This window comes from Phaethon aethereus, assembly GCF_964289735.1.
Source record: "Phaethon aethereus genome assembly, chromosome: 4".
Lineage (NCBI taxonomy): Eukaryota > Metazoa > Chordata > Aves > Phaethontiformes > Phaethontidae > Phaethon > Phaethon aethereus.
Window position 1 is genome coordinate 44,038,024 of NC_138578.1, and position 13,302 is coordinate 44,051,325.

Genomic DNA, 13,302 nt, shown 5'->3' on the forward strand with positions numbered 1-13,302 from the left:
TCTGTTGACTTTTCAGCGTTTTTCTGCCCGGGCTGCATGCAATCGTTACCGGGCCCGTGCTACGCTGCTCCTACGACAATCACTGGAGTTACGCGTGTGCAAACTTGCAACTCAATGTGTGCAAGTCGGTGCCCCGAGCGGAGCTGCCCACTCAGCCGACAAAAGCCAGAACCCCACCCGGGCCCCTCCGTTCCTTCCCGTTTCCCAGGCGGGGTGCAATTAACCCCAGCCGGGGCCGGGGTCAGAGCAGGTGCGCCGGGGCCGGACCCGGGCCCGGTGCGAAGCGCCCCCGCCCTGGTGCGGGGCGGCCACGTGGAACCGCGGCGGCTACTTCCTGCTCCGCATCACCCCGGCCGCGGCGCCCGGGGGGAGGCAGGCGCGGTAGCCCGCAGCGGCGGAGCCGAGCGCGCGGGGGGGGGGGGGGAAGAAGGAGGAAGAGGAAGGGAAAAAAAAGAAAAAGCCGGGGGGAGGGAAGAGAAAGTTTGTACGTGCAGCGGCGGCGGGCGGCAAGCCTCGGCAGGCGGGCGGCTGCCGGCGAGCAGCGGCGGCCGGGGGAGGAGGGGGAGAGGCGGCGGCGGCGGGGCCGCGCCGCGCCGTGCCGTGCCGCGCCGGGCGGGGGGCGGAAGCCCGCCGGTGCGCGGGGCCGGGCGCTGCGTGCGCGGCGGCGGGAGGGCGAGGGCGGGAGGATGCGGCTGAAGCTGGGCTTCCTGCTGCGCGCCGTGCTGCTGGCGGGCAGCTTCTTGGGGCTGCTGCTGCTCTGGTCCTCGCTGTCGCCCCGCGCCGAGGAGCCGGCTCCCCCGGGACGGACGCGGGTGAGTGTGCGGCCGCGCCGGGCGGCGGGGCGGGCGGGACGGAGCGGGTGGCGGGGCCGCGGTCGCCGCCTGGGATTGTGACCGGCTGCGGACGGGCGGGTGGGGGGCGGCTGCCCGGGCTGCGGCCTGCGGCGCCTGCAGGCCCGAGAGGGGAGCGCGGAGCGGCGGGGCCGTCCCCGGCCGTCCCCCGGATCCGGAGTCCCTGCCCGGGCGCCGCCGCGCCGTGGCCCGCCGCCGCCGTGGGGCTGCCCGGGCCGCGGCGGGGCCGGGGGGCGCCGCGCTCCGCTGGGCCCCGGCTGCCGGGCCCGGCCAGTGCCCGGGCCGCCCCGCCCCACCCGGCGCCGGGCCGCCGCATCCCCCCCCGCCCGCCAGGGGCCGGGCCGGGAGCGCGGTGGTGCGGGCAGCGTCCTGGCGGGGCCCTTCCCTGGGAGCTCCCCGCCGGCCGTGCCCTGGGCACGCAAACCGCCTGGGTCCCTGTCCCCTCTGGGGGCTCATCCATCCCTGCCGTAGCGGCGCGGGTGCGACCCTCGTCCGTGCCCCGCGAAGGTCGCCCCCGGAGCTTCAGCAAAGGCTGCCGGTGTGCCCCTCGCCCGCCCGCCCCGCCGCCGCCGGCCTGCCTCCGCACGCGTTACTAACCGAGCGGCAGGTTTCGCCAAGGATCAGGTAGTGTTTAAGAACTGCGCATGGAAAGCCAAAAGGCGTTGGGTTGAGCGTGCAGGCGGTGCAGGTCTCCCACCCCAACATGGTGGGGTAACCCCCGAGGCATGGGGTGGGCAGCGTTTCGGCCGAAAGGGACAGTAACCTCTAGAAATGCTTCGGGAGGCCAGGCAAACAAATCTGGGGAGTGAGCCTTGCTGTGGCCTTGCACTGGTCACATCAGGTGAGAATATCCTGCCTCTTCGACACCAGGGTCTCGGGGAGCAGTCCGAGTGCTTTTTCCATTTTCCCCAGATGTTTCAGAGCTGTGGAACGTAACTGGACTCGAGGGGCTCTGCTTGAAGTAAGATTAGTCAGGGTTATTTTAATCTTGGTAACATCCTAAAATTTTACAGCTATTATCTTAAAAGTGATCTTTTGTGATGTGTTCGCTAATGATCCTGGCCCTCTCTAGTGGGCTGCTTTGAATAATTGCGGAAGGCGAGCGAGCTGACGGAATTCTTGCTTTGAAAACTGGAAGTGGCTTTGGACTTCTTCAGCAGATGCTCTGTCTTCTGAAGCTGTCACAATTTGCCATATCTTGGCAGTTACCGCTGAGATAATAGGCCATAGCGGTTCTTTTGGAGATACACAGTTTATTAAGTGCTGAAGTTTCCATAATCTGTTCTTCTGGCCACAACATGAGCTTTTCTGGGTACAGAACAGTCTTTAGGAAGTGTATTTGCATACTTCCCAAGGAAACGTCAGGCAATAAACATTTTGTGTCAAAACCAGTGGAATTACCCTTTCCTAAGCAGGAAAAGTAACAGACCTGTAAAGTGACATCCTCTGAAACAAAATAAAATGGTTATGGTTGCATTGGTGTGTAGGGCAGTGACCATCTTCAGATGATTATTCTGGAGCGACAACTGAAATCTTGCAGTCCTACAGTGTGCGTGCTGTACCAGTTTATGCAGGTGCTGTAATGAATCACGCTGTCCTTTCTCACGAGCCTGAAGGCTTTCACTCAGAGGCTTTTGAGCTGAACCCTTGTATCCACCTCCATTCGCATGTGAGGTCTAATTTGGAAATGGCTTCTAGCCGGTGCACGTGGCAATAAAAGAGTTGGAAGGGTTTTTACAGTCCAGCCCCTGATAAAGCAGCATTCTGTCTTGATTACCTCTGCCTTGACTGGAGGAGGAAATATCCATGACAGCCACCTCAGGAAATAATTCAGTCTTTGTTGGGAGCAAATATAATTATATTAAGTAAACACTGTCAAAGATGAAATCTAAACAGGGTATCTGGTTCATTAGCTAGATCAGCTGTTTACTTATCATTGTGATATATATGAGAGTGGGTAACACATGCTGCTTCTTCATTTTCTGGGAAACGGTATTGTAATTACTGAATTTATGTTTTGGTTTGGACTGCTTTCCTCAGGAGCTGCTCAGGTGGTGAATCCTAGTTAAAACAGTAGTGAGCGGGCTCGCTACTGGCAGTGCTCCGGCCTATTTCTGGAGAGCTGGCAGAGCCCAGGAGTACCTCCGAAGGCAAGGGCCTGCGTATCCTGCATCCTGCTGACCCGGTGAGGCCGGCGTGCACCTCGGGGTACGCTCCCTGCCGAGCCTGGAAGCACATCCCTGCGCTGGTACAGCTTCGGCATGTTGGAACTAGGAGTTTAACCGTAACGGCTTCTCTGAAACGCACCAGTGCGCGCATTGTTCGGTCGTACAAATGGGTATGTTTGCGCTGCTGTTAGCTGCCGGAAAGTTTGTTAAGCTAAAGATAACAGATTCATTCTTCTTCCCGTATGACAACCTCCTCCCTTTGCTTGTGCTGAAAGCTCTGGCCAACAAATGTAAAATTCCTTCTCGACAGTACCAGCTTAAAATAGAATTTAACTTTTTATAGCTAACCTCGGGCAGTACCCTTTCCTTCTCTGCACCGTAACCCTGGGCACTTTTTAATAACACCAAGGCATTAAAGAAGCAAAGATGAAAAGTTCTGCTGCATTGTTCTTGTTATGTTTATAACCTTGAATCTTTTCCTGCTTACAGCAGCAGACAAGAATGGGATAGACAGTAATACTGAAGTTCTTGTAGTAGTGTTGTAACTATGTGACTTTAAAAAAAAAAGTATATTCTCTCTTAAAATCTTGTGTTACATTTTTTCTGCTGATCTTAAAAGATTTCAGAGGATCTTTTGGAGAGGCAGGTTGATTAATCTATAGGGAGTTTTCAAAGAAAAAGTGAAAGTTGGGAAGTTGCTGTTTAGGAAGAAAATGAGAGAACACAGAGGTAATAGCAGTGATACAGACAGTTGGAGATAAGACCTTTCTTTCTGATAGAAGATTACCACAGACATATATATTCACTGTTGTTTAAAGCATATTCAGAAGTTGGGGAGACAGAGCCCTTCTCCAGGTAATCTGCCTGTGGAATGTTGTTTCTGCAAGACACCACTTGAGGAAATGGTGCTTGTAAGATTCAGTGGGAGAGATTAAGTATCTATTTATGTGCATTATGAGAAATATCCAAACAGAATACAATAATGCTTATCCTAAAGAGCTTTTAGTTTCCAATCTAAACCAAATAGAAACAATGAAAATATATTAAGGTCTGTCCTCAGAGTCTTTAAAAGCTTATCTGCTTTTGTGTAAGTAAGGACACCTGCTATCTGATAGTAAGGATTACAAGGGTACTGAAGACTTAGGCAGAGACACTCTTGTCTATGGCTGTGCAAAAAGATTAGGTAGAATCATTGATTCGATTATTATGTGCACGTTGTGGGGTCTTCTGGATGTTTTCCATTACCTTCTGCCCTTCTGGATCAAGGGATTGCAGTTTTGGCGCTAGCAGGGAATCACTGAGGCTATTCATCGTAAGAAGATTGCTGTAGGGATCCCAGCTATAGTACTTGTTGGTCTCCAGCGAGATGTGTTGCTAATGATCAGTCTCAGAGGTACAGCCTTAAAAGCTGGTGTTGTCAAGGAGTGGGTAGTACAGCAGGCAGAACCAATGGACTGAAACGGTAAAGAAAGATTCATTACCGAAAAGTTGAAAGTGGCATATTTGGAGGGGTAAATGTAGTACAGGTCAGTTTGAACTCTGACCAATTACAAGGTGTTAAAGTGACCAAACTAGTATTCAGAAGCTTTAAAAGTTATGTATAGTTGAGGTTGATGTTTGGGGGTTTTTGTTGGGTTTTTGGTTTTTTGGGTTTTTTTGAAAGATTTGCTTAGCCTACCTGAGGCAAAACTCAAAGTACAACTTTGCATGCTCATAGTCAATGTGATAGTAGTATGATCAGTGGTCTCATACTTCCTCTCATCTTCACTGCAGCACTCCAAGAAGCTGACAGAAATGACCAAATTCATTTGTCCATACGAAGGGAAATAAGTAAGAGTGTCCAGTATGTTACTTATCACGTGGAGAATTTATGACATGGAGGCAGAGGAGCTAGGGGGAAAAAAAGAAGAAAAAGCTGAATGGACATTTTATGAGCTTTCTGGTGACACCTCTTCTTCCCCACTTTAAGGACCACTAATATCTTGTACACCTTGGCTGGATTGTCACTGAGAACTTAATGACAAGTTGCAGACTGAACTTGAAGTGTTACTATGGTTTTAAATTAGATTCTTTGTGGTGGAAGCCACAGTGGAAATTCTCCGCTTTCCCTTAAGGAGTAACAGCAATGTGCTTAGGAGAGAAACCGAGACACAGGAATATGAAGTTGATATCCTTACTGGAGGAAAGGCAGGAATCAGAATAAGCTGATAAATCTGATGTAATAGAGAGAGTGGTGTTTAGTAGTGAAGGGATTCAAGTGGTTTGCGTTGGGTAAAAATGCGATGCATTGTGGTAAACAGGTGATCAAATAGCAAAATAAGCTCACTCTCTCTCCAATTGCTTTGTATAGTTATCTATACGTCAGTCACTTTTTTTTACTGGCTTGCCATTCCATAATTGGGTGAGACCTAACACAAGGAGCACCACATCAGTTCTGCCACTCCGGCATTATCTGAAAGCTCGATGCAATCATTCATCATCTGGGTGTGAAGAGCTCCCTACAGGTGCAGAGCTAGACATAGGCACGCTGCCTTCTACAATCAAAGCTGTAATAAGTCACTGCTTCTTGCCTGACACTCGGCAGAAATTAACACCTTGACAAATTTTTCGCCTTCGTCAAGTTTTGTTTGAAATCTGTGCGAGGGCAGCAGTGAGTGTGCTATAGCCAAAGTATTACTGTTCTTGGAAGGAAGCGTCACCTTCTTTTTCCCCTCTGTTTATTACAGTAATTTTTAGTGTTGCTAGTGACAGTAATAGGCAAAATGTTTTGAGATATTAAATGCTAATTTTTTTAAATGTGTGCTTTCATCTAAATTGCCTTTGAAAAAGCTTGTAAAAATATGTCACCCTTGGGAAAGTGTAAAAACCCCAATCCCTATCATATTAAGAAATCTTTTGACAAATGCTTCCAGTTTTGTTGCGGAATAAATGACCACAAAGCGTTTTCCTGAATAATGTGAAGAAATAGGGGGACACACATCTACATAACTCCTACAACTCATGTATACATACGTAGATGGTATTAAAACTTTCTTGAACTCTTCTGTCCTTAAGATCCCGTGTAGTAAGTTAGGTGACTTATCCTTATCTCAAGGCTATTAATTATGTTACTGTGTATTCCTCTACAGAGAGCAGTTTGGTACCATTTTAGATGTATGTGACAAGATTCCCTTTGTGCTATTCTAGCCCCAAGTGTTACCATTTGTGGTAACACCTGAAAAATCAAAGATCTTAACTTAAGGCTGGCATTTGCTTTTTAAGAATCCCACTGCAGGAGGAGGAACCGGGGACCTTTGGCAGGATCCCCAGCATAGGATGAAAGATGGCTCTGCTCTCTTAGGTGTGATTATGCAGCAAAAAACTTAGTAATTGTGTCCGTTTAGGGAACCACACAGGTAAAATTATTCTACTGTTGCTGTACCTAATGGAGAACCGGTGAGTAAGGCTGCAGAAATCAGGATCAACGTAACGGGTTGGGTAGGTTGTCATTTGTTTTTTTAAAAGTAAAATAACCAAAGTGGTAACTTGTGTTGCTTAGTGGCCAAACAACAGGACATTTAATACAGTCCTTTTTTAAATAAAAATTTAGGTAATAATTAACTCTCTATTTTAAAGGTGGTGAATTAAGAGGTGATGGGCTAAGCTGAAGTACTAGAAGTTCTGGTGCTAGTAAACTTAGTTATCAGAAAAGGCCCAGTGGGTCTTCAGGATGCCAGCCTTGAATGCAGGCATGTCGTATCCAGGAGCATATACATGGCTTTTTCGCCGCATGGCCAAGCAGCACGCACCTTCCCTAACCCCAGCTCAGCAGAGTTAAAACTGCTTGTATTGAGCCAACGTTCCCTAATGAAAAATGACAGTATCTTTGTCCTATTTTTGTCAGATATTAAATCAGCATTACGGGAGACCGCGGAGTGGAAATGGGGCAGGATAAGCTGTTACGTTAATAGGTTTGACTTCTGCCTTGGGGGGCAGGGGGGATGCTTTTTACAGAAACTGGGCCATATAATCTGAGAGGAGGATTCCAAGTCTGGTAACAGTTACATTTAATTACTGGATTTCCTCCATAAGGATGGAAAACAAAGGTCTACTGCGAACGATTAGTTTAAAAATAGCAACATGCTGCTTAAAAGGCTGCCTTCTTCGTCAGTTTTCTTTAATCTTTTTGTGAATTAAAGGGATTTTGTCTTGCTTGAATCTGCCTTTAGCAGTCCACCTCCGCCCCACGGTGCTCTAGATTGAGACGCTGTTTTGGTGACTGAGGTTCTCCCCGCCGTGACTAAGAGGAATGCCAAGGGAAGGTGTTCAGAAGGGAAGGTGTTGCTGGAACGGCCCAACAAAGGGGAGCAATAAGCAGCCGGCAGCGTGCGTGTCTCTGCAACCTGTGATGCCGTTTAGCCTTGGATTTGGGGGTATTCTGGCCTTTCACCTACTACAGGTTTTAGGGGGAAAAAATAAACTCAGTAGGTTTCTGTAAACTTAAAGCAAAGCTTGTGCTTTATAGCAGATGTCTAGGTTGAGATTTATCAGCTTAATAGTAGCCTCCTTGAAGGAGCTTGCTGGGAAAGTATGTGCTTTTGTGGAAGAGGGGTGTTTTGTTGTTAATAATTGTAAAATGATGTAGGAGAAGGCTAATGCTTGTGTTCTACCTTTGTTTTTCAAATAAACATCCTTATTGTGTTCCCCATGCTTGGGACTAAACAGTTGTGAAATGTTTGCTTACTCATTGGATGGACCATTTGAATTGCTAGGTCTGAAATTTGAAAAAAACTAATTCTTTGCTTAGTGTGAGCTGGTTTTGAAATAGGTCGCTGCTTTCCTAGGGATGCATTTTATAGCATAGGATTCCTATTTTCTGAAAGCCCATTGACTTCCCATGTGGGAATAAAAATATTATTTTTACTGGGCTACATACATACTTTATGCCTAAACCAAAAATGGCTACTTTTTGTAATGAAGAGATGCTGCTTAAAAAAGAGATTGTATTAAGCAGAACTTTGCGTGCTTTTTTTCCCCCCCTATTATAATATACTAATTGTTTGTTGCTCCATGGTGGCCTGTATTTCTTTTAAGTTTCTCTCTTACCACCGCTTCTTGAATCCTTCATTCTAATGGCCGACTCCAGTAATGTTTTTTAGTATTGCTCTGGCTTTCCTAAGCTATGACTTACTTTCCTTTGACTTCCTCGTGGAACATTCAGTTGCAAATAGCAGCAGTCGGCACTGATGTGTCGTAAACCCCTGAGCAGCAGGAGAGAATTATAGGAAAGTGTAAGGTAAAAACAGTATACCAGTTTACATGCTGTTTACATTTGGAAAACTTTCTTTACAGTTGAAGGTCTCAAAATATAGCTGTTAATGGAATTAAAGCATAAGCAGATGGTGCTCAGCCCACAAAGTTTCTTACTTAGTCTGTTGTCTTTTAAAAAACTGGCAATGAAAATGGCTCAGCAAGAGCTGTTCTGACTTGAGTGAATACAGTTGATTTGTTTAATAAGGCAGAAAGTATCATGTTAAATAGTGTGCTTTAGAAAAAACACAAGATTTTTAATGAAGTTGAATATAGTGGGGTTTTTTCATACTTGAACATTTTTGTCACAATTTGGGGATTAAAATTTGCTTGGTTTTAACCTGTAGTAAACAATTTCCCTTTTAAGGATGACTAAAAAAAACAAGGAATAGCATTTCAGTAGGGCTGAAGCATAGCAGCACTCCATTTTTCTGCCTTTACGGATCTGAGATATTTAAACAATGTCTTTGTTTTGAGCTAGTTACTAAGAATTCTAGATATGTCAAAGAAAGAGGTATTTATCATTTTAAGTTGGCTGTAGAAAATACCTCATCTGTAATAATATTTTGAAGGAAAATGAAAAAAAGTGAGAAAGCTACTTCTTAAAAGTGTCTGGGATGGTAATGTCATGAGTTTTCTATCCTTCCTGAGGAAGGAAGACCAAGAAAGACAATATTGAGAGAACATGTTCTTCAGAGAAAATACATTGTTCTCTGCATGCTTTAGTCTTGAAACAAGATTTGCTACACTGTCACTTAAATGAGGCCCTGAAGTCGGTTCTTCCAGGCTTGTAATATATGTCTTTCTAAGCCATGCATGTGTCAGTGGTACATTTATCATGCACCTTAGACTGCTTCACCTGCTCTGGCTCTGCTAATCCATCTCCCACAGTGTTATTCTAACATGGCAAAGCCTCTGAGAAGCTTTAAACAGCAGTTATGATACACGTTGGGGTTTTCCTCACCTCTTCCACCTTTTCCACCATTATTTCCCTCCCCTCTGAGATATCTTTCTCCTGCACAGAACCAAGACCTTCACTAGTGATTAACTTAAAAACAGTATCTCGGTGATCTGCAGAGGTGGAAAAGGGTGGAAGGTTGGTTTTTTGTTGTTGCTTGCTTCTTTTGATGGAATATGAGCTTTTAGTGATTGTCTGTAAGTGTATCTCCTGCCTCTGATCAGAGAGTTGTTAGCCAGCAGCTCTCAAGTCCAGAGGGATGGTGTGTGGGTTTCCTGTGCCTCAGCTCCTGCTGCTGAAGGGGAAGAATCTCCTGCTGCCTCTTCTACCACTTTTTTGAGATCCTCAGCTCCAAGTACTGATATTTCACCCCATGTAAGATACTCCTGTGGCATGAGATATACTGAGGGTGTAAAGTGGTCTTGAGTACTCTCTGTGGAGGTATTCCAGCCCTGGGCATCTGAAGTAAGACTGCATATTAGTTTCTGGGGTCCATTTGTATGATCTTGGCCTCTAAGAGTTGAAGACTCCTTGTCTTCTGTCCCTCTCTGTGTTTTCCAATACTGATAAAAAATATTGTCTTGAAGACTTGCTTCTTTTTTAGTTATGTAAACAGTACAAGAAAGGTTGGGCTAAGGAAGGGCAAGAAGTCTTGACTTGACAGTGAGGCCATGAAGCTCTTTGAGCAGGTCCAGGCATGAGCTCTTCCTTCAGGGTCACCAGCAGAAAAAATATCCTTAAGGAATGCAGCTATCCATGGCACTGGAATCAAGACTGGGAGAAGACTTCGATGTCAAATCTGGGGCAAATGGTTAATCTGGCCAAGCTTCGGCCATGTATTGCGACCCTTGAGAGCTTATGTACGGAGCAGTGAGTAGGAATCCAAAGTGTTGATGCCATCGCCATTATTTCATGTAGAGAGAGAGAGTGGGGGAATCTCTGTAAGATACAGAGTCACCGTATTAGACAGCAGGCTTGCCTTTCCCATGAATAGTCACGTCAGTCACCTCTCAGAGAGTTACGGAGTTTTGCTCACGTTATTATCTTCCACCAAGGCTGGTGATGACAAAGGAGTTGTCAAGCTGTGGTGATAAAAGGGAGCAGACTGCCAGGATAGTGCATGTAGCCTTTAATCTTTGTGTATGCCTGAGGGGCCTTGGGAAAAGAGGGGAGCAGGGTGGATTAATTTTTCTGGATGAAATGGATATGTCCTGGGGGTTGGCCTACTTTAAAATTAATTAGAATTCTTTGAAATCTGCTGTCCTTGAGCACACTTCATCTGTCCTACGTCCCCTTTCTCTGACTCCCACATGCCTAGATCTTGTGGTTGAGAGATGTGAGAGATGCCTCGTGCCTCTTTGGAGGTGTTTGTTTTGGCGATACTTCCCAGGGGTGCATAATTTATAAACGCAAGCGGGCTTGAATATACATGCGTGGTGAAATGCAGGTAATCCGAGGTACTTGGTTGCCTAGCTGCCGTTACGCCGAGAACGGAGAGGCTGCTGGGCTTACAGTAAGGCATGTGAGGCGCTGATTTTCAGATCTTAACATAATTTTTATTTTTACTGGGAACAATAAGATTACTTTTTGCTTTTAAAAATTAACTTTTTTGAACAGTCCTGTATGTTTGCATCTGATGACAAAGGTATGACCATTTCCTTACAAGGGGAGGCTTGACAATGATCATTGACAGCAGAGAGCACAAGTCCATGTTAGTGCAATGAGGTGTATTGATCTTTGTTATTCCAGGCTCTTACCCTAATCTCTTCCTCAGCTGAAGGATGAATACTTCACTTAATTTATTTCTTTTTTTCCCCGGTCATTTTTTCTTTTCTCCTTTTTCATACTTTGTGGGAATCTAGGGAGATAATTAAGTTTATTCTCATGACCCCACTGTTCAACAACTTAAGAGTTTTCTTGCGTTGCAGTAAGATAGTGAGTGATATGGATATGTGGAAGTAAAGAAGAAAGGTAAATGATCAGACTACTACTCTTGACTTTATGCTCTGTGACAGCTTGGGCAATCTATCTTCTAACAGGTTTATCACAGGATATAAAATGCTAAGGTTTTTATTGGGGGAGGATGACACACTATTTCATTTTAAACTCTACAATTCATGTCTACAATTAAAGAAGTCTTCACAGCCTTCAATGCTAAGCACCAAAGTTTTCACTGATAGACTTGGCCAGTTAGTGTTGCTGCAAAGGAGAGGTGGCTTGAACAGGTTTTGTCTTGCATGATATTTGCAAGAGTTTAGGTTGTACTGGTAACTCGTCAAAATACAGTTTGCAGTCTAATCTGAGCAATCCTAATTTTCAGGAATGGTTCACAGCTGTTAATTTCTAAGAAACAGATAGAACTTTTATATATTAATTTGGTTTATCTAACAGTCATGATGTACTACTTAATATTACCCAAGGCATAATGTTACAAGCAGAGTTCATTATACCTTTTCAGTTGATGCTTTAAAAATTAATTTTAATAGTTTAACTGAATAATCTTGGCTCCGATACCTTAAAATGTTCATCAGTGAGCATGCTTTCAAGTATCAGAAAGAATTGTATTTTATTTTTTCATTCTCAAACCTGAGATTTCCTAAGTCCAGAGCAAAATACTTTTTATATGCTTATTAAAACGCATGGGCATTTATTTTTAAGCCCAGTTTTACTGAGGGGGAGAATTAAGGTTTCAGATACAGAATCAATGTCTTATAACTGAACACATTAAATACTCCTTTGCTGACTTTCTGTAAGTCACTTTGACTTTACAAATAGAAACCTTCCAGCAGTGTATATTTAGGACATCTATTTATATTCTAACACCAACAACTTTCCTGTAGGAAGTCCATTTTCTCCCTTGCATGCATTTGTTAATTTTGTCAGACCTTCATGTTGCTTTACTGTTTTTTGTATCAGCTATAGGACTCAAAGAAACATTAAACTGTATGAAAAAGACCAGTTACAGCAACTCTAATGTTTTGTAGCCAGTGCTGGTTTTATCTCAATGCATGTTAACCACTTTGGTTCCTTTCTCTTTTTAAAGTTTCACTTTCTTTACTTGTTTTGATTTATTTTGGCTGTAGACTGAAGAAATGTGGCTAGCACTAGACTGGCACATTCCCTAATACCCTTTCTCATCTAGCTGTAGTGCCATAAAAGATTGGATACAAGAGTGAGAAAATACATGCTAACTTTGCTTAATTCTTTATCTTAATGTAGAAGGGAGTTCTGCCTGACATTTGGGTGCATTCTGTAAGGAAAGGGTAGTACTGGAGATCTAGAAATAACATATACAAATCATTATGCTGTGAAAAGTCACCATTTTTTTATATTTTTAATGAGAACTCTGTTGAGGCTTGGAGCTTCCGCAAAAGGGAGAAGTGCCCTCACCTAGTGCAGGGCAGCCGATGGTTATGCACATCTTCCCTCTCCTCCCAGAATTTAGGAACATGCAGCTATCCCCTTAATCTGCAGTAAGAGGAAACTAAACTTTTTGTTTTGGTAGCTGTATTTTGTTTTGGAAGAATAAAGGGAGATTCTTGCCACTAAGAACGTTTAACAGAAATGTCCTTTTGTTTAGAGCATAGCGGTGTTCCTGCATTACCGCTTACCGTGGGACATGCTGGAAGAGCACTCCTGGGTGTCTTGGGAAGGGGAACAGAAGAGAACCATTGCCCAGACCACCCGAAACAAAGTCTGTTTTACTGTTAAGGGCTTTCCCTGCATAGGAACACTTGGATGATTTCTGCGATGGGGTCTGGCTGTGGCGACTCAGAAAACCTCACCACTGGGCAAGCCTGCCTATTTTTTTCTGACGCTCTTAGTGCACCATGAGCGTCTGGCCCTAAATTCAGGAGGGATGCAAGCGAGCTGCCTTTACTCCTCCGCTTCCTTCCCCCAGCAAGTGGATCTCCTCCGAGGGAGAAGAAGAGTTTAGAGAGAAGCACTCTGGGGTTTTTTAGTTGTTTTTTTTTTTTAAAGGTACAAAAGAAACAAACCCTCTCTTGAGCCAAGCAGCTGATCTCCTGCCAGCCTG

At 45.1% G+C, this 13,302-nt stretch overlaps 1 protein-coding gene across 2 annotated transcripts in view; it reads left to right on the forward strand.

Moving 5' to 3' along the window:
• Positions 1-686: 686 nt before the first annotated feature.
• Positions 687-13,302, forward strand: part of GALNT7 (polypeptide N-acetylgalactosaminyltransferase 7) — a gene marked incomplete at its 5' end in the record, with an annotated part of 71,104 nt that continues 58,488 nt past the window's right edge. For both annotated transcript variants that reach the window (XM_081999578.1, XM_081999577.1), the window contains one exon: positions 687-812. In XM_081999578.1, coding sequence (XP_081855704.1) covers positions 687-812 — 126 coding nt within the window. The remainder of the gene's footprint in view (positions 813-13,302) is intronic.